The 24,562-nt window shown below is 40.9% G+C and overlaps 1 protein-coding gene and 1 long non-coding RNA gene across 3 annotated transcripts in view; one reads left to right on the plus strand and one right to left on the minus strand.

The window, feature by feature from the left end:
• LOC123961921 overlaps nucleotides 1-16,740 on the plus strand; it is a 62,934-nt gene extending 46,194 nt beyond the window's left edge. The window contains exons 2-3 of the long non-coding RNA XR_006822805.1: nucleotides 14,263-14,833; nucleotides 15,710-16,740. This is a non-coding gene — a long non-coding RNA (uncharacterized LOC123961921). The remainder of the gene's footprint in view (nucleotides 1-14,262; nucleotides 14,834-15,709) is intronic.
• Nucleotides 1-24,562, minus strand: part of LOC123961920 (PDZ domain-containing RING finger protein 4-like) — a 119,940-nt gene that overhangs the window by 12,751 nt on the left and 82,627 nt on the right. The window contains exons 1-3 of one of the 2 annotated variants that reach the window (XM_046037726.1): nucleotides 22,441-22,523; nucleotides 11,358-11,611; nucleotides 8,068-8,170 (exon numbers count right to left, since the gene is read on the minus strand). In XM_046037726.1, the coding sequence (XP_045893682.1) occupies nucleotides 8,068-8,170; nucleotides 11,358-11,611; nucleotides 22,441-22,488 (405 nt within the window). In that variant the 5' untranslated portion in view covers nucleotides 22,489-22,523. Of the gene's footprint in view, nucleotides 1-8,067; nucleotides 8,171-11,357; nucleotides 11,612-22,440; nucleotides 22,524-24,562 lie in introns of those variants that run through there. The other variant, XM_046037725.1, reaches the window with a different exon arrangement.

A 24,562-nucleotide genomic window follows, 5' to 3' on the forward strand; every position in this document is an offset into this window, starting at 1 on the left:
ATGTCACTCTGGCCAAAATCACTGAATGACAGAGGGACATCCTCCGAGCAAAGGCATGTTCAACATTAGATATACAGAGGACATTGAAAATTGAATTTTTGACCTTGGAAACGGTCTCAAAACTATCTCACCACAATTAAAGGGGCTATATGTAAGTTTTTGATTTTAATAAATCAAATTGTCATTGCCTTATTGTCAGTGGGCTCAAAACTCACTCAGAAATGAAGTACATGCCTGTTTTCTCCGTTGCTTGCATCAGCCACTATTCTGCTTTTAATGTGAGGTCTCTGGGTCAGATTGAGCCCTGTGCGCGCTCCCGAGCCTCTCTCAGCCTACAGCAATAACACGGCAGCTCACGACATGCAGTCCATTAACACCATAAAACAACCAGGTCACAGCAAAACACAGGCTCCACGTAAGGATCCAAAACAACAAAGGTTTATGTGCTGAAGCCCATCAGACCAAACGGGTTCAGATGATGTTGAGTAAGAACAAAGTGAGCATTAGTAAAGCTGGAGAAACACAGAAAGTCACGTTAGCTCGCCGGCTAACACCGAGCAGTTGCTAATGTTATCCGGAGCAAAGTTATATAACGTTAGCTTTACACATTACTTCACCAACTAACGCCACCTATGTTACTATCATGTGTACCACTGTTGATTTAGCATGCAAGAAAGTATGTAACGGCAAAAAGCAAATGTGGAGCGATTTGTTTACTAAAGGTAGCCTATATTGATGCAGCCAGCTAACGCTACAGTAGCTCGGACCTGCCGCTGTTTTCTTTATAACATTCAGTTTGTTTATTGTGGTTTTACCAATACTCAGATACACAGCTTACCACCTCTCAGTCGCTGTAACTAACGTGACCCACATAACATAAAAAACTGCAACAAAACGGTCACAACAACAAGAAAGGAAGAGGAAGGAAGAGCCATCCACTATCACTAGTTACAGTAAAGTAAGTTACTGCGGTCTAACTGTTATAAAGTGTGACACAGTCTCGTTATAATATTCAGTCTCATTATCATTCAGTAACGTTACATGTAGCTGTACTGACATTGCTGAGTCTCCGGTGACAGATTCACCGATAATAAAGATAGTTACTGAAAGCAGCAGGTGAGGTAACGATGTAGCACGTCGCCTAAATGCAGTAAATGTACCGTGATCATGTAACGAGCATGGATTAGTTCAACTTTCAGCTGATAAAAATATTACTGTAGTGGGCGTTGCAGTGGGAGTTTACCTGAGTTTCCAGCTCTGTCTGTCTATAGCCGCTGTCACTCTGACTCTTTATGGGAGGATTGTGCCGATATGCGGCTCGCTGCGCTGAATGAAGTAACGTTACGGAGCCGGTGTAGACCTGTCTCTGAGAGGGGAACGTTGAAATAACAGAGCCTGAACATGTCTGAGTGAAAAGCCACAGCCTGCATGCTGGTGTTTCTGCGTTTATTGCAGGATTTCTGTATGACAATGGTTGTGTTTTGGATTATGCTCGCTCATGACTTCAAGCAAGCACGCGTACGAGCACATGCCTGGTTGCAATCTTAGAACCGCACCGCTAGTGGCCTCTGAAAACTACATAATGCCCCTTTAAGTAGCTGTTTGAATTTTAGATCACATCACGCAGTCCTACCTCAGGAGATGGAGTTTGTCCAGTTGTCATGGAATAGTAGATGGTCAAACTTCCATGTTCCAGAATACTTTAAGCATTTCTCTTCTATTTTGGCTTGTGCTCAGAAAATAAACATACTACAATACAACGACAACTGCACAAACTCGATCTGCTGAGGAAGATCGAGTGATATGACCGAAAGCTCCGGAACAGCTACCAAATGAACCTCCATGGTGATTTTGTTTTGCAGAAATAGAGGATTTCTGTAACCTTAAATAAAGAAACAGAAGCTGAGACTAAATTCTATTTTCCTACTATAAAAACCTTGATGCATAACAATAGCTGCAGAAACAGAGTTTCTGCTCCACTAATGATCAAATAACGCTGTTCTTCCAGTTTCAGCACAAAAATGTTACTTGTTTTTGAGACGCTTATGGAGTCTGGATTGCCAACTCTCGTCTGAGGTTTTGATTCTGAAAGTGTTTGATCATAAAAGACATTCTCAGCTTGCAGTGTTTTATCGGTGGGGCTTTGATAAATGTCAGAGGACCTCAAGTGGTTTTTCTTTCAAGCTGTTGCCAAGTTATAGAATATTAGACTATAAATAAACAATAATTATGCTAATGCTACCTGATATACATATTTGTTGCAGCACAAAAGTATTCCTTATCTTCCCTAGGGGAGAGATCAACAAACTATTGACTTACAAATCAGTGGTCGTCAAATTTCCCACGAGCCTCTTGAACATAGCAAAGTACCCTAGCGTCAACATGGATTGTTCATTTAAGTTCGTAAATACAAACCCACAGAAAGTTAAATTTGATTAGTCACACCTAGAACTTGAGTGTCATAGTCCCCCGACATCTAATATCTGAAGTATGTTGTGAATATGGAACCACACACAACTTCCAAGCTTGCAGACAGTTAATGTACATAAGCCACTTTGCACTCTCAGTTTCAACAGAGGTGCAGCCACAAACAGCACAAGACTGTGCTCCATCTCCAAATGGTGAAACATATCAAGGGTGTTGGAGAGAATCAAGTGTGAAATGGCCTCTCCTCTCAAAGTCTTCATTAGAGCAGAAACACACCAACTCTCAACAGCAGGAGCGAGGTGGTTGAGTGGAGAGGAGGATGGAGGGGGCAGAGAGAAATGAGGCGGTGGTGGGGGCTCTGGTGGGGCTCAGAGGGGACTCACACAGAAAGAGAGATTCATTTCCTCTGTGACAAGTGTTGGTTGGCTGGTTACACGTGTCAGATGTGGCAGGGCTTTGGGAAGGGGAGGGGGTGAAGTCTGACCATGGTGGGATGAGATGAGGGGAAAAGGCCAATACCGCTGCCAGAGAGCCACCACCCTCCTAAGCTGTTTATGATCCTCCACTTCCTCACACACAAACACATCTTTAGGCTCAATTCCCATTTTCTTCTTCACCCCGTCACTCATTTCTTCCTACACGTCTCTGCCTCTGCTTTTCTCACACATTGACACATCATTGAGGTGTTTGTGGACCAGGGATCTGCTGCTGCTGGGCTACACATACTCCCCCACACACTCATACACAAAAAAAGTCATTCCTGCATCCTTGTACAATCTCTATGCTTACAGACATACGTGTTCTCAGCAAAGTGCACACAATCACACAGAGAAAAAGAAATCATCCAAGCTTTGTCGTTTTATCTTTCTCTAGAGCCTCCACCTGACGGGGCGCTCAGATCTTTAATTGACTGTCTCAGAAGCGATGACAACTTCAAATCTCGGCTGATATGTAAGGATACAATGTAAAAAGGGGGGGAAAGCTTTTGGTGCGGACTACCTGAACAAATCAGTCATTAGCTATATTAAAAATGTTACTATTGAGCTACCACCATTATTGTTGGTAGAGGTATTATTAAAGCAGCACATCACCTGATGCAACAAAGCAGTCATGGAGGTAATGGGAGCTACGGCGACAGCGTCGCTTGCATGCTAATATGATGTGAGAAGTTGTGGGATATCTGGGAAATATTGAAATGACTAGCAATGTCTCAGAGATGTGGCTACAAATAAACCACCAAAATTTATAGCTAAGCCTGAAGCAAAGCTGAGGTGTGAACAGGTACAACAACGCCCCTCTCTGGCTCTGTAAAATAAGCCTTAAGTTACTTCTGACTATTAATGGCTAGATATAGTGCATGAGAACTAAATGATAGAGAAAATAGATTGCTATAATTTTTGCATGTTGGATGACACATCAAACCATTGCATGCACGTGTGTGTACTTAACTATGTGTAGCACACACAGTGTATGAGACCCCCTTTTTCTTTACCAGATGTTCTTATGTTTTCTTGTTTTAAAGACAATATTGTGTAGACAGAAACACCCACTCACACTCCAATGCCTCAGTAAAAGGAAGTTGTCTCCTGATGCATCAAAAAAGCATTCACCAATCTCTCCTCTCGCCTTTTGATTTTTTTTACCCTCTCTCCATAAGAGCTGTCTGCCTCTCTTAGGCAGGAGATTACAGTGTGGCAAAGGGACGAGGGCTGACAGTACATTAATGACTGCGATGGCGTGATTAGGGCGAAGATTGCCGCCCACCATCAAATAACATTGGATGCTGTCATAATAATTGCGCCTTTGATTGCCAGTAATTGAAAAAGCAGTCCCAAATGCATGAATGGCTACCACTGGCAGGAAGAGAGGAAAGAGTATCTCTGAGCTTGAGTACTTTGCTTCTTCAGAACTTACTGGAACTAATCAGAGGAATGGTTACTAACATGGTATTGTGGCTACATATGCATAAAGGGATCTTAGGAAATGTATGATGTTTCTGTGTAAAATTTCTTGCTACAAGGCATGGTCTTGAAGATGAAGTGCAGAACCTTATGGTGGAATTTGACTGTCAGTACCTACAGTGGGGAGAACAAGTATTTTTTTTCACTGCTGATTTTACAAAGCATGTAGAGGTCTGTAATTTTTATTATAGGTACACTTCAACTGTGAGACACGGAATCTAAAACAAAAATCCAGAAAATCACATTGTATGATTTGTAAATAATTAATTTGCATTTTATTGCATGACATTACACCGATTACAGAACCCTTCTCTCATTCAGAAATATATTTATCACAGAAAACAAATCAGTAACTTGCTTACATATGCATTTTTTTCAATTTGCAAGCTGCAATTGATGAAATTTCTGACTTGCTAGCTGGTAAACGCTCCACTGTTCACCAGCTAGCTGCTAACTTTGTATGCTGTTTGGTGCTCAACAGGTAGCATACAGTCACTATACTTTTCAGTGAAAACAGCTGCCTGCTGTGGCTTCGTTACATCTATGATGTTACATGACAGCATAGCTCTATCGCTTACCTTGTGACTGTCTCAAAGAGAAATGTATTAATTGTGACAACGTTTCAGCTTATTAATCGACTGGCCTTTTTGGTTTGAGCTCAGCTGTTTTTGGTCTGATGGTAAAGCTGCACGTCATAAAAAATGATAAATCAATAAAAATGAGCAGATAGACTCCTTGATCATTACACTAATTTGATCCATTGTTAACATAAAATTAGTGATTAGGACAGCTTTAAGTGTGAGTAAAAACACTAAATGTCTAAATGTCAGTGATGAAGGTTGTAAAACCTAGTTCACACTACACAATTTTAAGCCCGACTTACCGGTCAGCAAGCTCGGTGACCGTCGGGCTGTGATCAGGGGTAAATCCGTGATCGATCAGCGGTCGCCAGTCGTGTGTAGGTTTGCGTCATTTCACGTGTTTTCTTGACGAAACGTGGTATGGAGACCAGCGTCAGGTGACAGAGTCCTTGTCAGCTCGTGTAGTGTGCGAGCCCCTGTCACCGATCAGTCACGTAGTGTGTGTGTACGCCGCAACGATTTCAGACTCCCGTCACAAGACTGCAAATTGTGTAGTCTGAACAGCACGGCCATCGGCTGACGCTGAAAGTTGTGTAGTCTGCATGAGCCTTAAGGTGGAGGTCATCAAAATTTTATGTATGAACTCTACAGGTGTTTGTAAAAACAGTCTTTTGATGTCTGTACTGATAATTCATTGAATACAGTCTTTGGATCTGATGGGGACTAGCAGTATGTGGTGCATCTGGGGCCACTAATCTATTAAGTACTACGTGTAGGAAAATGAAAATTCAGTGTTTTCACATGAGCCCAAACAGTTTTGAAATATCCAGTATACTATGACTGTGTACTCTGGCATCTCTCCACCTCTTACACCATGTTGATTACCCTAACAGAAACATCAATGTCCTGGTGTATTAGGAAGGTAAAGTAGATTTAGATGGTTTCTCTGTGATGTGATGGCAAACTGCTCTCCCCCACTGTGCTTTTTCGTCCAACAAAAGGTAATTTAAAGAAATGTCTTTCCTTCAGTCTCTTTCCTCTCCTTCAGCAGGGAGTGAGGGATCAGGTCGACTCTGAAAGTGGCTTTTCGGCTTTCGCCTACATCCCCCTCACAGCATTTTCAGTTGACATACAGTAAGTGGGGCTGCATTAGCGCGGTATCTAATTCCCCAAGCATGAAATAAAAAAATGGTGCAGGCTACAAAGCATACACAGTGTAATAGGATTTGTTAATAGCAATGAGGCATAAAGAGAGGCTTTAATATATTATATTTGTTCTGATTTGACACTAGGGCCTCTGTGATCCAAGCGGGTGCACAGATCTATTTAGGATGTGTAGAAACAGCTCAAGCTCAGTGGGTGGAAGCATTCAGAACAAATTCATATGAAAAAAAAATAAGAGGTAGGGGTGAGTAATCATCATACATCAGACCAGTTGGAGCCCTTGCTGGCAATATGCTCGTACCTCAATGACTCGGAAATAAAGAATATTGGACCAAAGCAGGGAGCGGAGACAGAGTCTGTTTATCTCTTCCCGTCACAGTCGAATCAGTGCATCTGTGTGTAATCTGTATTTGTCAGAGATCAACAGCCATAGAAACATCACCTATCCAACTGTGCCTTTCGCATACAGTCCAGTAAAGATGCACATGCAGTGAAGTAAAGAAATGTGTTTACATCATTTCTTACTATCACACACTACAGATGCCTCACTTTAATTGGGTTTGATTGAGTTCAAAGTCAACCATCTTGCAAACTTTATTCTTCTAGAGTTGTGAAAACAATTAGCAAATCTCAGGTAACACCGTTACCGTTGTTGGAGGTTTTCAACTTTCTTTTTGCTTTGTAGAAATAAAGCTAAAACATGGAGGCATGCCATCATTGCCAATAGAAGCAAGACATTTTTCTAGCGGTCTGCAATGTGGCTGTCCCCCTGGGATCTGTCTGTAGAGTCAATTAGTGTTTGCGCCCTTCTACCAATTGTTAAGCATCATTAAATCTGGAGTATTGAGGGAATGTGAGTCCATGTGCTAGAAGGTCACATGTGTACATATGGGTGCAACTCTCTGCTAAATGTTCAGCATTTTAGAACTTAAATGGTTTGTTAGCAACTAAACCCTCCTGATACTGGGCTACCTAAACACATAACATAAACAGATATTTTTGATAAGGATCCCTTAAAGCCCCTACAGAGCCGTAGTCATTCACACAGATGTTGCCTGATTAGACCTCTTCTCTGGACCGCGTGGACGTGTACAAACTGCAGTTGATTTACATCTCCCTGACTCTCCTGTTAGTTTTGCTGCAACTGTTAGTCGGGAAACCTTACATCCTTATCATTTATAGATTAAAGTACATAGGTGGATGCTAGGTGAAGCTCTGCTGGGAATTATGTGAGATCACCCAACTCTGAGGAGACTTCTTATCAGCTAGTGTAACTGGAAACACCTGTATTAGGTATTAGATTTATTACCAAGAGTTAGATGAGAAGATTAATACCACTCTATTAACTGTGAGGCTGAGCGGAAAAATAGCTTAGCTTAGCACAAAGACTGTAGGCAGAGGAAAAGTCTGTCCAAAGTTAAAAGAAATCTGCCTACCTGCATCTCTAAAGTGCACTAATTAACAGTCACTACACCCGGCCAAGGAATAATTAAAGAATGTAACTCCCCATAAAACCACAAAATGTTGTTTTTACATTTCTGTTTGTGTTGGGTCAAACAAGTTAGTTGTTAATTAGTTAGGTGGCTAAGTGGTATTCTAAGCTAACAGATGCTGGCTGAGCTTCATACTTATGGACAGACATTAGAGTTGTATCAATCTTCTCAGTCTCACAAGAAAACAAATAACCATATTTTCTAAAATATTCAACTACTCCAAGAATTGTGACCAAGATATGTACTAAGCTACCATGTTACAGTTGAAAAATAAACTTCTCAGTGCAGTTCCTCTTTCTATCTTTGGCATGTCTGTACTGCAATTTCTTGTGACTTATCTGCCAACGTATGTAACAATATAAATCAGTGATGAGCTAAAATTTGCCATGCCAGTGAATGAGTCAGGCTCTAGTAAGCAGTGATGTCAAGTGTGATTCCTACCTCATACTCAAACTCCTCTGTCCTCTCTCCATCAGCTTGAACAGGGGAGAGGTAGTCTGTCCCTTCATAGTAATCCTGGTCCATTGTATGAAGAGAATGACAGCTGTTAGAGGAGAGAGGCAGAGGAAGAAAGAGAGGGAAAGACGGACAGGGAGGCAGAGAAAAAGAAAGAGGTGGAGAGTTGGGCGTAAGCAAGATCATTTTCCTCATTTTCTTTCAAATGCATTCAATACCTATAAGTGACAGGATTTCCTCGCCTTTGTCTTTGCTGGAATCTGAAGAATAAAGGATTTGTCAAGGGCTTTCAGTGCTGCTGGAGTGTGTGTGATAAAGGTACAGCCCCTTGTTAATAACAGCGTATCCACATAATTTGCCTCCTGCTTTTGACAGACAAAACCCCCCACAATGTACAGTGTAATTCTATTATGCTTCCCTCAGTCACTGAACAAAACAACATTGTAGGGGCCTAACAAGATGAGCAGCTTTGGTGCCACAAGAGATAATCATAGTGGACAAAAACTTCAAAAAGACACTACGTTGAACGTGTTGAGTGACGTCTTCAGGGGCTATCTGACTCTCAGATTATCCAAAACTGTAAAACTTTCTCCAAACAATCTTCCAGTCATAAACCAGACTGGTAAATGTCAGAATGCTTTACACTTTGGTGCCTCAATATTACATATTTGGCAGTGGGTGCAAAGAATACAAATACAAATTTACAATCTAGCCTCGAAAATAAGAGTGACAAACATTTGCTGTATCTATAAAATCTGCTGTATATTGGATTGTGCACCTGATCTCAGATGCTGAGAAGAAAATGTGAATTTTATGGGACACCTTGATTACATTTGGGCTCGGCCTGCGGCTATAAATAGCCCGTGAGCACACGCTGCACTGTGTTGCCTAGTTTTTTATTAGCACATTTGCTTTAATCACCTTGTAAACCTTCCCCGAGTCAAAATGGATACACCTAGCAGTTCCAATCATGCCAAGAAGGCCCCATGGGGATTTCTATGGTGATAATGTGTGAGATATATACCTGTGGCAATGATTTTGATCAGGTCATGTATACTACTTTATAGATAGTCTTTTTAGTGATTATTTTAATGATGAGCGATACAGATGGGGCAGCCAACTGAAATTCCATTTGTGAATGTCTAAGCAAGTCTCTAATGACAAATGACAACAGATATTCAGAGAACTCAAGATGTTTATGATTGTTGGAATTAATTATCCACTGTAACAAACATACACACGGTTCACCAAGACCGTCCTGACTTCCCAGTTCTGGGCTTATGAAGCTCCTGCATTGCTATTGTTTCATTCCCAGGAGGTGAAACCCAGATTTTCCTTTATGCTAAACTTCTCTTGTTCACAGTTTACTTCTCCTTTGAGATGAACAGAATATAAACTAAAATACCAGAAGTGGAAATAATGAACCCTGTTTCTTTTGTTGTGTTCCAGGAAAACCTCATGTTGATACTTTAAACTCTCAAGATCTTTTTTTTGTACGTATGTTTATCCCATCCTCTCACATAGACAATAAAAACATGTCTTTGAGGTATTGTACTACCCAACATCCTGTTGAGATGTGATTAGATGTCTACTCATTGTACCACACGTAAAAGTAACTCGAGTACGTACATCTAGAGTTATGTTTCTGTGGCTGATTACTTAAGCAGACATGTCAAAGATAGCAGTTTGTTAAAAGGACAGTTAAACTGCATGTGCTGTGTACTGAGCAGGGAAAGCACATTCAACAGTCAAACCGTGAATATTTATTTATCTGTAAATGTGCATTTCTTTCTGAACACTCAATCACAATTACCCCTAATGCGACTCTGTCTGCGCTGTGTTCAAGTGATGTAGGAGTAACAATTTCTATGGCTTGACAGATCCAGATACTCATGTATTGACAGTCACTTGAGGCTGTCATATATGACTACATTTTTGGTGGACCTGAATAGCTTATATTTGTTAACATTTTCCAACTTAAAGTTTATCTACTTAATAGGGGTGTGACGAGATCTTGAGACATCTAAAAATGGAAGCCAGTCTTGCTGTGTTTGGAACTGTGAGCTGCACTTTATCTGAGCTGCTGAAGTTAATGTGTGTGGATTTGTGGTGAGATTTGTTTAATCAAAAGTGTTTCATTTACTTTCGGTTTCGCAGTCCTAAACTGCATCCGTCAAACTGTCTGAAGGGGATGATGTTACTACCAACGGATCATAACGTAATGTACAGCAGAGTATAGGGCAGGTAGACTTCTCATCAAATGATGACATTAGTCTTGTAACATTCTGCCTTTTTTCTGGACATGTCAGAGAACACATGATATGTCAGAGATTTTAAATGTGCAGAACGTTTTGAACATGAGCAGAAAAGCTGCTGAAACACAGGAGCTATTAAAGTCCAGGAGTTTATAACTAAATTAAAATGTAATAATTTATCATTGAGGTGACTAAATCATGACTCGGCAGGGATGATATTACATGAGAAAAGTTGATCACAGATTGCCAGAGAGCTGCACTGCATTATATTCTGCTATAGTTAAGTTACAGAGTTTGAACTGTCACCTACCACCGGAATTTTGTGTTTTTATTTTTATAAATAATTTTAAAAAATCACCATAATGCAGGAAATAGTGCTCAAAATTTTCAGATAATTCAGCATTAAAGATCTTGATCTCGTGAACCCAATCTCGAATCGCGTCTCGCCTCATGGGTTAAGTGTCTTGTCACACCTCTACTACTTAGTGATACACTTAAATTAATGCTTTATACTAAAATAAACACTGAAATGGCAATTTACACAAACATTCGGTATCAATGGCTAATTAGGACCACTTAGCCTTGTCCTTTATTCCTATTGGTAAAAGGATGACTTTAAGGATATTGAGAAGCTCATTCACCAAGCAAATCTAATTTTGTCAGTATCAAGTATGCAGCTGGTTAGACAATTAATTTATATTTTACAGGCGCCTTGCACACTTGAAATGCTAATCCTGCAAACACTGATATTTCTGCTTCATAGCTCAATAATTTCTCACATAACAGTACTTTTTTTCCTTTCTTAATTACCATTAGTCCCAACCAAAGTCAAAACAAGGACACAACAACAAACTCTTTGTAGCACTAAACTGAAATCCTTTGTAATGATATTATATCAAATTAAATGAAAATATATCACTGTCCTCAAACTATAATCCCCATTTTCAATCACTATCATGATTCGGATTCAAAATTTACAGAGATGTAAAAAAAACTACATTCATTTCTTATTGTACGTACCTGTCAGAGAGCAGGAAGGGACAGACGTCAGGCACAGGAGGGGTCGAAGGCCGGAGCTTTGCCAGCGCCATGATGTGTTCAAAGGTGATGTCAGTCTGAGTGCACACATCCACCACATGGATTTCCTGAGGGGGGCCATGGGGGCGGCCGCTGGGGGTCCGCCTGATGACCTGCACCACGACGGGGTCCTTGGCTGTGCGAAAGGCCTCCACAGTCTCCTCATGGCTGGACTTGGACAACTCCTTCCCATTCACCTGCAGGAGGACAGGGAAAAATAGTTTAGCAGAGGCCTTGTTGGGCTAGACTTGATCTAACTGCTTCTGCTAAATCTCTGTATGCAGAGCCGAAAGGACCAGAGTTTTCCTGCAAAGTGACATTAGAATAAAAGCCAGCTAAAAAGCCATGACGGAAGGCAAGGTACAGCTAATATTACTTTTATTCTTGCTCTTACGCTCTTTATACTAAGTAAAACAAGGAGGTCTGAGAAATGTATGTTAAACTCTAATACAATGCAGCCTCAGTCATGCACCCTCCAATTATTTATGTCCATGATCTGTCTCCCTCAATAGGCAGTCCATATATATCCATACACTGTATATATTATATACATATATGGACTATATATTCAGTCTCATAGAACAAAGCTGAGCTCTACATCCCCTCTATGACACTGTGGCCTGCTTTTAGAACTCCTTCCAGCTCCCCAGCCTCAACCTTGATTAGCATTTAGTCATACCTGGATTTTGAATGTTTCTTTTAAATGGTTCATGTTCATTTAAGGCTGTGTATCTCTGTTGGTCAGTGTTTGTGAGCTCCCGGACAGTCTGTCTCAAGTTTGCTCACATTTATTCCAGAGCACAGCATGAGTACAGTCACACCACCAAATTAAAATGCATATTGTCGCAACAAATGGTTAAAACTGTGACATGAGTGTTATGATTGGATGTGGTTAAACTAAATATTTACTCGAAAATCTCAGCATCAGATCCCAGCAATACCTCCTATATAGCCTGAACATGCAATAAAGACAATATTGTGCTCTCAGGGCCGTTTTCCCTGCATTGCTAGTACAACTGTACAGTTGTGCTCAGGGTAAATGCATTCAGAAAGAAATTTAAATATTTTCCTGAATTTCTTCTTGACAGATGATCAAGAAGAAAAATTTATGAATACATTGGAAGAAAATACACACAAAAACACTGTTTGTTACAACATTATCAGACTGTTAAATCAAAGCCCAAATAGCCCCTGTTCACTCAGTCCATCTTCAACCTCTTCTTCACAAAATGACCTGGATTTTCTGGCAGATTGAAAACCATTTGCACTACAGCTGGCACATATAAAGAAAATCATTGCTTCATTTAACACCAGTAATTTCTCTGGAAGAGAAACCATGGCTGTGGAATACCTTAGAGAATGTGCTTTGGTATAAACGCTGAAACCAAAGATTATAATTTAGATAACCACAAAAAAAGGGTAGACACAGCATAATTACACTTGCAGTTGTATTTAAATTTGGCTTTGGAGTGCAGCATTTTGCTTGCACGGCAAACTGAAATGTGTCAGCTGTGGAAAAATACAGCAAGGCTGGGAATCTCAAGACCAGTGTTTCAGAACTCAAAGCACAAACTCTCTCTATAAAAATATAAAGCCTAGTTCAGACTTTCAAACAAAATTACCTAAATTCATGAGCAGTTGACAGTTTCATTCAACTCCAGCTGTGTGTATGTGGAACCGCTAAGATGTAAAAGCCACTGGGGAACTCCTACAAAGAGAGCTTATATTTTCAACCCCAAATATTCCACCACTAATTCTTCACTAACACATGTTCTGTTATACATCTCGCTGAATTTGACACAGTACATTTTGAAAAATGACTCAACACATTTTGAGCATGTTAAAATATAGATAGATCCTGACGTAAAATTCCTCTGTAAAGTCAGGCTCAACAGGGTTGGATGTTTTATCAGAAACCAGAAATCAATAATTTCTTGACTCCTCCGATTGATCTTGCAACCCTTTAAAGGAGGTCCAACCCCCAGGTTGGGAACCAATGCATTATGAACAAATGGAAAGCCAAGACAATTTTAAAAATATGCCTCTATTCCGATGTTTGGTCACACACACACATACACACATGCGAGTCATCTAGGTTTTTGTGTTATACAGCGTGTGTCTGAACTTTGCTTCTTCTTGAAAGTGGCACTCAACAGTATTAAGGAGAAGAACTGTCAAAATTGACAATGTAGAAGCACAGAGTAGGCTCCTTATTTTTTCTAACATTAGAAATCTCCCTGCAGAAGTGCCATAGAAGATATACTATACAAAGACTAAAAGAAAATATAAACAAAAATTACAATGTAATAATAGTTATAATACAATAAGTGTGTTACTCTAATGTCTGGTTCATTCCTTTGTGTGTGTGTGTGTGTTTTATTGTTTTTTTCTTTCACATCTCAATGTGTGCCTCTAGAGACTGAGTGATGCCCTACAAAACAACAACTTATTTTCTCAGCTGTAGCAGTAGCCATATATAACTCCCTTAGCTCTTGTTGTACTCTGGCCTGCTCCCCTGCCTCCTGGTTTGACCTTTGTTTGTAGCGATGCTGCATTAATCACCTGAGTGGGAGATAAACTGGGTCAACACCACTCCTGTGGAACTGCAGGGCAATTTGGAGAAAAAATAATCGTGCAGTCTCCCTCATCCCTCCTTCCCTACACTCCAAACCTGCTTTTCATTCTTTTTTTTTTGGCCAGTCAGCAGGTACTAAATACTGCAGCATGTACATTAGAGTTAAGTACTGTATTAAAGAAACATGGAACGCTACAGTATAATAATTAGCTTATACGGTGTAGTTCCTTTGAATGTCTCTCTTTATTTTCCTGCTTGTCTCTCCCTCCACAGGCTAATCCTGGAACAGGGAGCCTGGTGGAAACAAAGGAGTTGGAGCAGACAAATGAGGCAGCCCATGGCGTATGACAGTCCCAGAGAAAAATGATCAAATTTCCCAGCTCTCCCTCTGGTACAGCCTGTCCAGTCCAGACTCCTCCTCCTCCGAGCCTCACCGCTTGCTAGCCATACTCCATGACCATAATGAAACAAGAGGAAACACGTCAGAAAAGAGAGGAGGGAGTGTTGTTTTTTATTCTCTTCACTGGTTTTCATGAGAGCCAGATGGAACAATTAATCCCCAATCAACACAGGAATATTAAGTAGCCTTAACTCCTGCATGAGGGACTTTACCATCCTTGTTGTGTCCCCATGGCTAATGTCTATCCAGCTAAACACACTGCTTCAGTTAGCTGTGTGGATCTGTTGTCCTATCTGACAGATGGGAAGGGTTTCTATAAGCCTGGCTGCAGCTTCTTAGAAATTCTTCAGCTATTCCAACACTGAAGATCTGCCTCCAGCACAGATCTTGAGCTTTACTCTCTGCAAAGTGCATTATCAACTCGCATGCCTAAAGATGCTGAAGGTGACACAAGAGTGAAATTTGAATGTGAATCATTTTTGCAATTGGCTTAATTCCCAAGTAGCCTTAATTAAACAGTATTTCTTGCCACATTCACAGTCCACTCTCACTACAAGCTGTAGGCTCTTAAAATTTCATCACACATTTTGATGTAGTAACACTAGCATAAACTATCCTCTTCAAGTGTGCATGCAAAGTATGCAAATACAGATTAATTTATAGACACATGCTGGTAAACAAAATCTGTTTGAAACAAATTATTTAGCAGCTGTAGTGTTTACCCAGCCCAATGCAGCTCTGCAAGTGCTTCACAGCCAAAACTGCTCCATACGCACAGAGTCAACATGAATTATCATCTTGGTCTGTAACAGAACAATGGTGATTATTCATGAGAGATCATTTGCTTTACAATTGGGCCAGGAGATGATCAGGTAAATGTTGCTGGACCAAGACACATCTGCTGGCTGTTTGCACGTGGATATGCAGCAGCTGTAGCCAGAAGAGAAATTAGATTTTATTCAAAGCCCCTGAGACGACCACCAACCTTCCCACAACAAATGCAGTAAACCAGCTTAGCGGAGTGCAACGAATGGATGAAACTTCTTTTCTTTCATTCTCTCCGTGGCAGAGTCACATATTGACAAAGACATTCAAAAAAATGTGAGCTTGTGACGCAGCTGAGTGTATCAAGTCTGCGCTTCAGTAAATATCACACATCACTTTAAGCTGTTCGGAGCTGTTACGAGCAAACAAACAGGCTTACTTGAAAACTTCACCAAAAGTCACTGTTTTTACAACTATGAGCCCACAGTCGCCTACAGCGAAGCACAATCCTGAAGGTTCTCTCATCTGTGTCCCATCTTATCGTTTATCCTCCAGGTTTGAGGACAAGCAAGAAAGAACAAACACGCAGCAGCTTAGCTCGCATCCTCAGGCATCTCCTCCGTCAGTGCTTTTGTCTCATCGACTGCTGCCTCCCATCAATATATCCAAAGGCAGAGGGTAGAATGTGGTGACAGTGGTACTAAAATGGGACCAGTTTATCTGTTAAGATGTCAGCTTCAGCCACATCTGATGCTGCTTCTGCTGAGGGACCACTTCTATGGGAGGTACAGACACTGCCGACAGCTTGCAAGGGATTACTGATAGACGTGATTGATGGATTTCTTCTGCAAGGAGAAACGGCAGCCTCAGGCAGTCAATGCTGATAGTCCATTAGCTTTTTTATGCCTTCGAATTAACTGCATACATTGCTTTATGGCTTGCATGTAGCACTTTGAATCTTAATTAAATGTTTTTGTTTTCAGTTTTATAGAGTTTATGCTGCGCACAAGGATAAAGTGTTTGTCTTCACTCATATCCTGGTTGAGCACTAATTTAAATGAAGAAAGGTCATGCTTTCTATTTCAGCTACACCGACAAGTAAACAAAGCTTTCAGTGGCAGAAGAAAGAGCATCAGAGGCTCATATTTAACTGGTGTGTATAACCTTGTGTGGCGTGCCTAACATCTGTACATGCAGCAAGCATCCGTTACACAGAGTCTGTATCTCCTGTGTGCAGTCACCTGCTGGTTTGAGTGGCAGCCTGTGGGGTGTTAAGTGTATGCAGGCAGATGGAGAAAGTGTAACATGTAGGTCATCCAACCTCTGGAGTGTTTTGCTTACAGACGTCAATTACACGCCTGTTGTATCTCATCATCTTTTGGGAAAAGGCAACACGACCCCTAAGCGTTAGGGTTCGGTCAGCTGTGTGGAGCTTTCAGATAAAACAGTTGGAGGAGAAAGGAGTCTGTGATGGTGCCAGAGGAGGGGGTGGTACAGTAGATGGGGCAAAGGAAGCATGGCCACTAGAGCTATGCTGTGAAGATAGAGCACTTAAAATGTGGATAGACGGTAAACTCCCATTTCAATGTTTTTCTCTTATGTCAATCTTTCTCAAGTCTCCTGGATAATTATAACAAGATATAATGTGTTAATTATTAAAATTTGAAGGTGTTGGTAGCTTGATTTTGTTATCTTTGGACAGAGCCAGGCTAGCCATGTCACACATCACTTTAAGCTGTTCGGAGCTGTTACTAGCAAACAAACAGACTTACTTGAAAACTTCACCAAAAGTCACTGTTTTTACAACAATGAGCCCAGAGTCACCTACAGCAAAGCAACTTCCACTCATGTAATGTTGCCTGTGCATAAAATGAACTGGATTTGTCGGACCCTGAATGGTATCTCCTTCCACTTTGCTACTCTATTGTTTGTAGATTTTGCCAACTGAGTCTATGCAACAATAGAAGGGAAGAAGAATTAAATACTCTCTGAGGTAAGTCCAAATGTCGGAAGGAAATTTTTGATGTGAGCAGGACTGCTACCTCATCCTGACGGTGAGAAAACAGCTTGGGTTCCTCTTTACACCCAAATGTCTCATTTCAGTAATAAGTGTCAGAATAAAATACGGAGCATGGGCCGCTACAGTACAGCCTTTATGACTGCATAAATCCCTCTCAGACAGTCAGCATTACTGTCTGAGTGACTCAAGCAATGCTCCAGTGACATGAGAGAGATAGCATGCCACTGGGGAAATCTTGACAATCCCCTCAACATCTCTACATGAACCAATGTACAGGCCTCCTTTAACCCCTCCAACCACATAAAACACACTCCACAAGGCCCCTGGGTTATTTTTCACATTAAAGGCCCTACATGCCGCTGCTGCGGTTTTATGCCCGCAGAACATTTGATGAATTCTGCCAATTTTCTTCTTTGAGTACCAATCTTGTATGGAGGACTCCCTTTATTGCACAACTCGCTCAAAGTATATCAGCGCTCTCAATCTGCTCTAAAAGTCATGGTCCGCCTTTTTACATACGTTTATTATCCAATCTTGTGCCGTAATCGCTTGGCGCAAGGACAACTGTTATATAAAGGACAAAGGAAAGAAGAGATCTTAGCATGAACTCACCCAACACTCATTGTCAGAAGTGTTGAGTAGCAGAGTAGGTGAAAAAAGCTCTAAGCTCATCCATGGATTGTGCAATGTCACCATCTACTACCACTGTCATTACCTGCACTTGTGTGAATGACTTCACTGTAAGGACTGGACTTCAAGAGTGTTGTGTATAGTCACCTGGGTAACTAATTACTGTTTCTGTTGAGTAATTAATAATGTAATGTCATTACTTTTACAGTGAGTAATATGTAATTAGTAATTCACAATTTTTTCAGTAACTTGCCCAACACTGATTGTGGGTCACTGTTGCAAGAATGAAATGCTGCTGCTGGAAGCTGCAACAGCTTCTCCAGGCCTACCAGTACCTCGAGCATGACCAAAAAACACACAAATGTGCACAGACAGACTCGCAAGCATAAAGCCATGCTCACAATGCTGCACATCAAAGACTGCTGGGTAAACATTTCTTATTGTACTTGGCCCTATTTGTCGGATGTGCCATGTTATAATATCCACAACAAACTGCTGTTCTGCTTGTGATCATTTTCCCATGAAATTTGATCAGTACAACATTCCATCTTCATCACTAACAGATTACGGCTGAATGCGTGATAACTGTACTATGCTTTTTTGGGCTGGATTATGAAATTCTGCAGCGGTTTCTAAATATGATTTGGGACTAGTGAGTGCTAAGTTAATCAGCTTGTTCAAGGTTAATGGTACATGCAGGGTATATTTGTTAAAGAGATTTGGAGATGTGCAGTTAATCGCTGTTCTTAATTTTTAAGATCTTGCCATCTTGGAGTGAGTTTTAATGTAAAATGGAAGGAGAAAATCTAATTAGAGTAAAAGCGGCACTTGGGTGGATGAATAACTAATGGATGAACAGCCTCCTCCTTGGTGATAACTGGTAATTGGTTTGGGGGGCGGGAAAGGAGTGGGAGATGGGGGGAGTGTAGTTAGATGATGCTTTGTGCTGTGCAGATCAGCAAAATGGCCTGGCTGGCGTGAAAAGATGTAAGGAGTAATGGTGCTATCCATATGCTGACTGGGGAAAATCAAGTGTGTACTGTCATGGAACATCTCCAAATGTGCTGAGAGTCAGGCAAAAGGAGGTACGACAAATGAGGGTGCCAATAGGAGTATTTTTAACACTAAAAGGTGTTTAAAAAAACCCAACATACAATGACAACAGCATACAAGTGCAGCCACTGCTCTTCACTTACTTTGTCTACTGTCATCCTGTGTACAATACTTCTTTATTTACAGAAGAAAGGGAGCCAATTAAATGTTAAAGGGACATTCTAGTTTACTACAACTTGGCCATCATTTCTATCAGCAATGAATGAATGAAACAATGTACTCAAAGTATCCAGTAAGATCTGGAAACCATGAAACAACACAGTTATTTGCTTTCTTGCTGAGAAACAGATGAAAAGATTGATATGTGTTAATAAGTGAGCTATAGAGAAGTTGGTGGGAAGATTTTTCTTACATTGGGACGGAGCCATGTTAGCCGTTTTCCCGCGTTTCCAGTCATTATGCTAAGCTAAACCAACTAGCTACTGACAGTAGCTTCACATTTAGTATTTGATCATGGAAGTTGGTCTGTAAACTGTAATGGTTATTTACAATTTAAAGTTTTTAGTAATTTCACCATTCTCTCTCAACTTTTTAGTAATAATTGCCACATTCCCTGATCTCCGCAAATAACTTTGTGAGAACAATGCTTTTATTACAGAGACAAATAATGGCAAAAACTAGAAAAATAAGACCCAAGTTGTAATGAACCAGATGTATCTTTATTGAAGACTGTCTGCAGATGAAATGACGCAGGTAGCAGATGGAACTAGCAATGCCTTTGAATGGTAGGACCAGTCTTATTCACGGTGGCCTGGGGAGACTTTGAATGCAGTAAATTGTTTCCTTCACATTTAATATGCTCATCCTAGCAGCAGAGGCAATTAACACTGGATAAGCACTATTTACATAATGGCAGACACACTCGTGATCACAACAAAGGCGTCTCGTCTGGCTTCCCATTCCCTCCTCTCTTCAACTGGTTCTTTGTCTTTGAGGCTGTCACACGGTTGCCGGTTGGAAAATGAGAGTAGAGGTCAGACGGTGGCACGTGGAGCTTTGACAGTGCAAATGATAAACTGGGAGAGTTTGAAAGGTCAGTCAGGACCCCTGCGGCTGGCCACTGATCTGCCTGTTAGCCATTAACTGGGAGACAGTTCAGGTGGAGTATCAGGAAAGGAAAGATAGAAGTAATGAGGTAAAGGAGGAAAAAGCTATGGTAAAAAGATGGAGGAAAGAATGGAAGGAAAAAAAACAAACCTCAACTACAAGGTGTCTCCAATTCTAGTCTACCTTCTGAAGAAAAAAGAAGCTGGCACCACAAAACAATTTATTTTTGCACCTAACGTGTGGGGTTGCAGGCACCTTGTGCCTGAGACTGCTGTTTTTAATACTTTCCCCTGAGGTAAATAGAGTAATTAGTGTCCCGCATGTGTCAACCACCACAAAAGGTTTGACAAGAGAGCTGAACGGTAAAATCAAGAGTACCTCATGGTATGATAGCAAGCAGGTTTGGTCAAAGCTGCCAATGTCAAAGTGAACAAAAGGACAGGATTACTGATGATAGCCCAAAGCTGCGAGGGCTGAACTCTGAAGTTTTTTTTGCACCAAACTCATCTTCAAATCTTAATTCAAACACTGGAAATGTTTCAGAGAAAGCAAAGCTGGGGGATGTCTGGCAGGTAAATGGCTCGTGTTCTTTGATGAAATGTCAGGTTTATGGAGTCACAGGATTATAAGGCCTCTCTGGTGACCCAATGAGTAAATACAAAGTTATTGACTTCAGAGCACTCAGCAAAGCTCAACACCGCAGGGATCAAGCTAACATGCTGCAAATACTGCCAACTGTTTGATTTTACAAAGAGCAGTTTCAGAGGTCCTATGGAGTTTTGTAGAGTAATTACATTCAGCAACTAACAATCTACACTCCAGCAATTAAAAATCCTCAAATGTAATTCTTAGAAAGTCAAGACAACACAATTAATTCTGTATGTGAAGGGGAAGACAGCAAATAGACCAGAAGACAGCAGACTGACAAAAAACAGGCATCCCAAAGTGACCCATTTCAGCTGAAGGACACATCAGTAAATAAGATCAAAATGTCCAATGAAAAGCAGAGCTGTCCAATTAGGATGGCATTTACAATGAGACAGTGATGAAGTTGCTGATGATAATCTTATCCTTGTAAAGAGCAGCAGCACAATGCATGATTAAATGGAAGGACATTATCTTAGAAGAGTGATCACAAGTGTAATCAATCTACTTCAAGGCTCCCCACTGTGTTGTTCATGGCACAGTGAAAGTGCCAGCGAGAGGTTAGGAGAGTCGATGTCTGCGGTTTTCTCTCAGCCCACTCGAGTCTCACTCCTCGTCAGGTCCCCAAGTCAATAAACAAAAGGAAGTGAGAGGAAAATTGGATGCAATTCAGTGCTTCCCACTGTTTCCTGATTACACGGTTGGAACACTGGAGACAGAAATGATGCTCAGAAGAGCTCATGTATACTTGATCAAGAAGACTGTACCTATTTACCTCAGACCAAATACAAGTGAAGGACATGAAACTGTTTCCATTCACACTGGCCTCGTTAGTCCTTTGCTCATAGATGGCCAAATATATGGCATGTTCATGTGACAACTGATTATAAAATGTATTTCTAACAGGGAAAATGTTCAAGTCAGCCTCTCAGTGGTAAATACAAGTACAGTAGGACAAGACACTTCCACTTGCAGATGTACAAATGGCAGAAATGTTAGTGATTTTACTTACTTACTTACTTACTACTGTAAATAAGTTCAGTTAATTCTAAACAATTAACACCTAAAATTTGTAATGACATTTCAACACGAGTGTTGAGTTCTTCAACTCAGTCCGGGTCCGATGGGACCTTGTCAGGCACATTACTTTGTGTATATCCTACTGCATGTGCAGACCTGAAATACAAATATTACTTTTACACTTTTAATGTTATTATTAAGTGACTTTCAACATTAAGATTACAAACATATAATGATTATAATATATCCTGATTATTTTGTTCCTGTCTGGTTTCATCACAAAAGCACCAATCTGCTCCAAAATCATTTGTGCAACAGGCCATGACAGGTCAGTCATTAATAATAATTTTTTTGAGAATATATGGAATCTGTCTAAATCTGTAAGAGATAACATTTGACAGTTGACAATGGGTCTGGACGTTTGGTTAAATTTAGCCTTTAGCTTCATGGCAAAGATTTAGAGTGTTTGCCATAGTTTAAAATAATTCTTTGCTGGTTCATTGTTCTGGTTGGCTTGCAAAAAAGGCTGAAAGATTTTGTCGGACGTGGGCCTAGAGGTTTGACAGGGAGTATTATGATAAATTAAATGGTAATAGAGCATGACAGGCCAACTTCTGTACTTCAGATTTCAATGACACAGCTGAATTCTACATATGAAACAAGACCAACTGGAGTCTCTACACCGCTGTCTAACAGCAGGGATTAAGTAAAATACTCCAATGTCAGCCAGTCTAATCTGAATGTAATGAAACACCTGTCAAAACATGTTTGTGACCTGAAGCTTTGCACAGTAAATGAGCTGTAACATTACCTTGCTCTTGATGGAGAATACATTAATGAAAAATAGTCCACCTGGCATTTTTAATGTATGCAAAAGACAAGCAAACAAACCAATCTTGATTAAGAACACCTGGCGCTGTTGTTGTTTGAAGAGTGTATCCAGGAATGAGTGGAATGATTTACAGGCAATACACAGCAAACTTCCTGATTAATGATTCTGCCATCTCTTGAAGTTTCTCCAAAAAGGAAAAAAAATGTGTTGATGAACATATTGAGCTTGTGGAGGCACTCCAGAGCTGCACTTATTAGCTGGCACTTCAGAAATATTTTGACATTACAAGGAGCATGCCGGAAACCGCACTGCTACCACAGAATGTGCAAACGGATGTGAGATTGGGGGGGGGGTGATGTGGTAATGGTATGCATTTGTGGTGGTAGAAATGATGGGGGTAGAGGGGGTCTTTACACTGTCATGGGAACCATAAGTAGGCCACGTATGTGACGACAGGGCTGCATGTTTGGTGTCCCCTGTTTCATAAGGCACCGGGCTCCTCTGGCTAATGGGTGTAATAAAGGATTGTTCATGCCAGCGTCCGTTCATTTATTCTCATTCCTGAGAGTGCAAGGGGACTGCTACAGCAATCAGCCTCTACTCACTGGTTAATTCCAAGGCAGATTTATAGTCCCACTGTGTAATGGATGTTCTGTGTACGCGCATGATTGCTACTGCGTGTACATGTACTTCAAACTCATCTTACCTGCGCACAGAGTCTGCTTTATCCATACAACTGCAAGGCCAAGATTAAATTTTAATCAGCTTTTAAGTGCAATCACAGCCATGGTTTGGATCCCAATGAAGCTTATACCCGGAGCCCACACCTGGACCATACAGGCTACAACGGGGCTGTCATCTGTCCTCACTCGGAGGCAGGAACAGGTCACTTGTGGATGTGTTGAAGAGGAGAGACACTCCTGCCAGACAGAAATGACATCTGCTCAGCCTCCCCAGCACAGTGTGTGTGGTATGATGTGTAATGAAGCCAGGAAAAAGATGTGAACACAGGAAGAGACGAAGAAGGGACAGCAACATGATGTCCAACTTGAAGGATAAACTTAACAGCGTAATGTAACATGTAGCCATCTTCATGGGCTCTGCTTTTATTTCTAATGTTCTCAGCATGTTTTGGCAATAAGTTACTGGAATTAAACTCTGGCCCTGCTTGGAAGTTAATACTCAAACCAAGAACTGTTCATCATAACTGGTCAAGCAAATGTGCAAATTATTACCGCATCTGCAACCGTAGAAAGTAACAAACAAATGGACAAATAATAACAACCATGATAAGAGATTCCCCAATTGGAGATTAATAAAGCTTTCTAGTGTAAGGATTATTTGGAAAAGAAGGGAGCAAGAATCAGATCTAAAAAAAAAATTTTAAATGTGTATCAGGATATTTAAGTGTTTGGGAGACTTATGGTTGAAGGAAGAATATTAATAAAATGAAACAACATGATAGAAAACCAAGAACCAACAAATCCATGTGATGCTGTTCTGCCCTCTGTTTCAGTGCTCTGTACAGTAAGCCTGTTCAGTAGAATTTTATGTACTGCATTGCAAGAACAGTATAGATGCACTGGAAGCTGTTTTCAGCTATTGACAGGTTTGCTTTGCTTAGTTCTTAAACTGCAAGGTCACAGGTTACTACATTAATTGGTAAAAGTCTAATATTTTCTTTCTGTCTCCCTCTCTTCCCCTACTGTCTATTTTCCTTCTTCCACCACTAACAGATGCCTAATTGTGGCATGGCCCTGCCAAATGCAAGGCACAAGGACACTGAAGCTATTAGTCATTAGAAGGTAGTGCAGCATCAAACTCGTCCCTCCTCACTGCAGACACAAGCTCCTGAACTAGACGCTGAGGAAGGCTGAGAAGTCAGGCACCACAGCAGGGTGTAGCGGACCACTTAAGCTGAAGTGGAAGTTCTTTTGTTCTCGTCTGCTGGACGGTGTGTAGAGTTGGCGAGTGATTAGGTTCATTTATACCACAGCAGCCACTTGGCAAGGATCACCACTCCACGTGGAGCCAATGTAACACTAGTATGAGACCAAATGGTTCTCTGAATTGGAAGGCAGAGAAGGGGGGGGGGGGGGGG

The sequence above is a fragment of the Micropterus dolomieu genome, linkage group LG22, assembly GCF_021292245.1.
Source record: "Micropterus dolomieu isolate WLL.071019.BEF.003 ecotype Adirondacks linkage group LG22, ASM2129224v1, whole genome shotgun sequence".
In the NCBI taxonomy this organism is placed as follows: Eukaryota; Metazoa; Chordata; class Actinopteri; order Centrarchiformes; family Centrarchidae; genus Micropterus; species Micropterus dolomieu.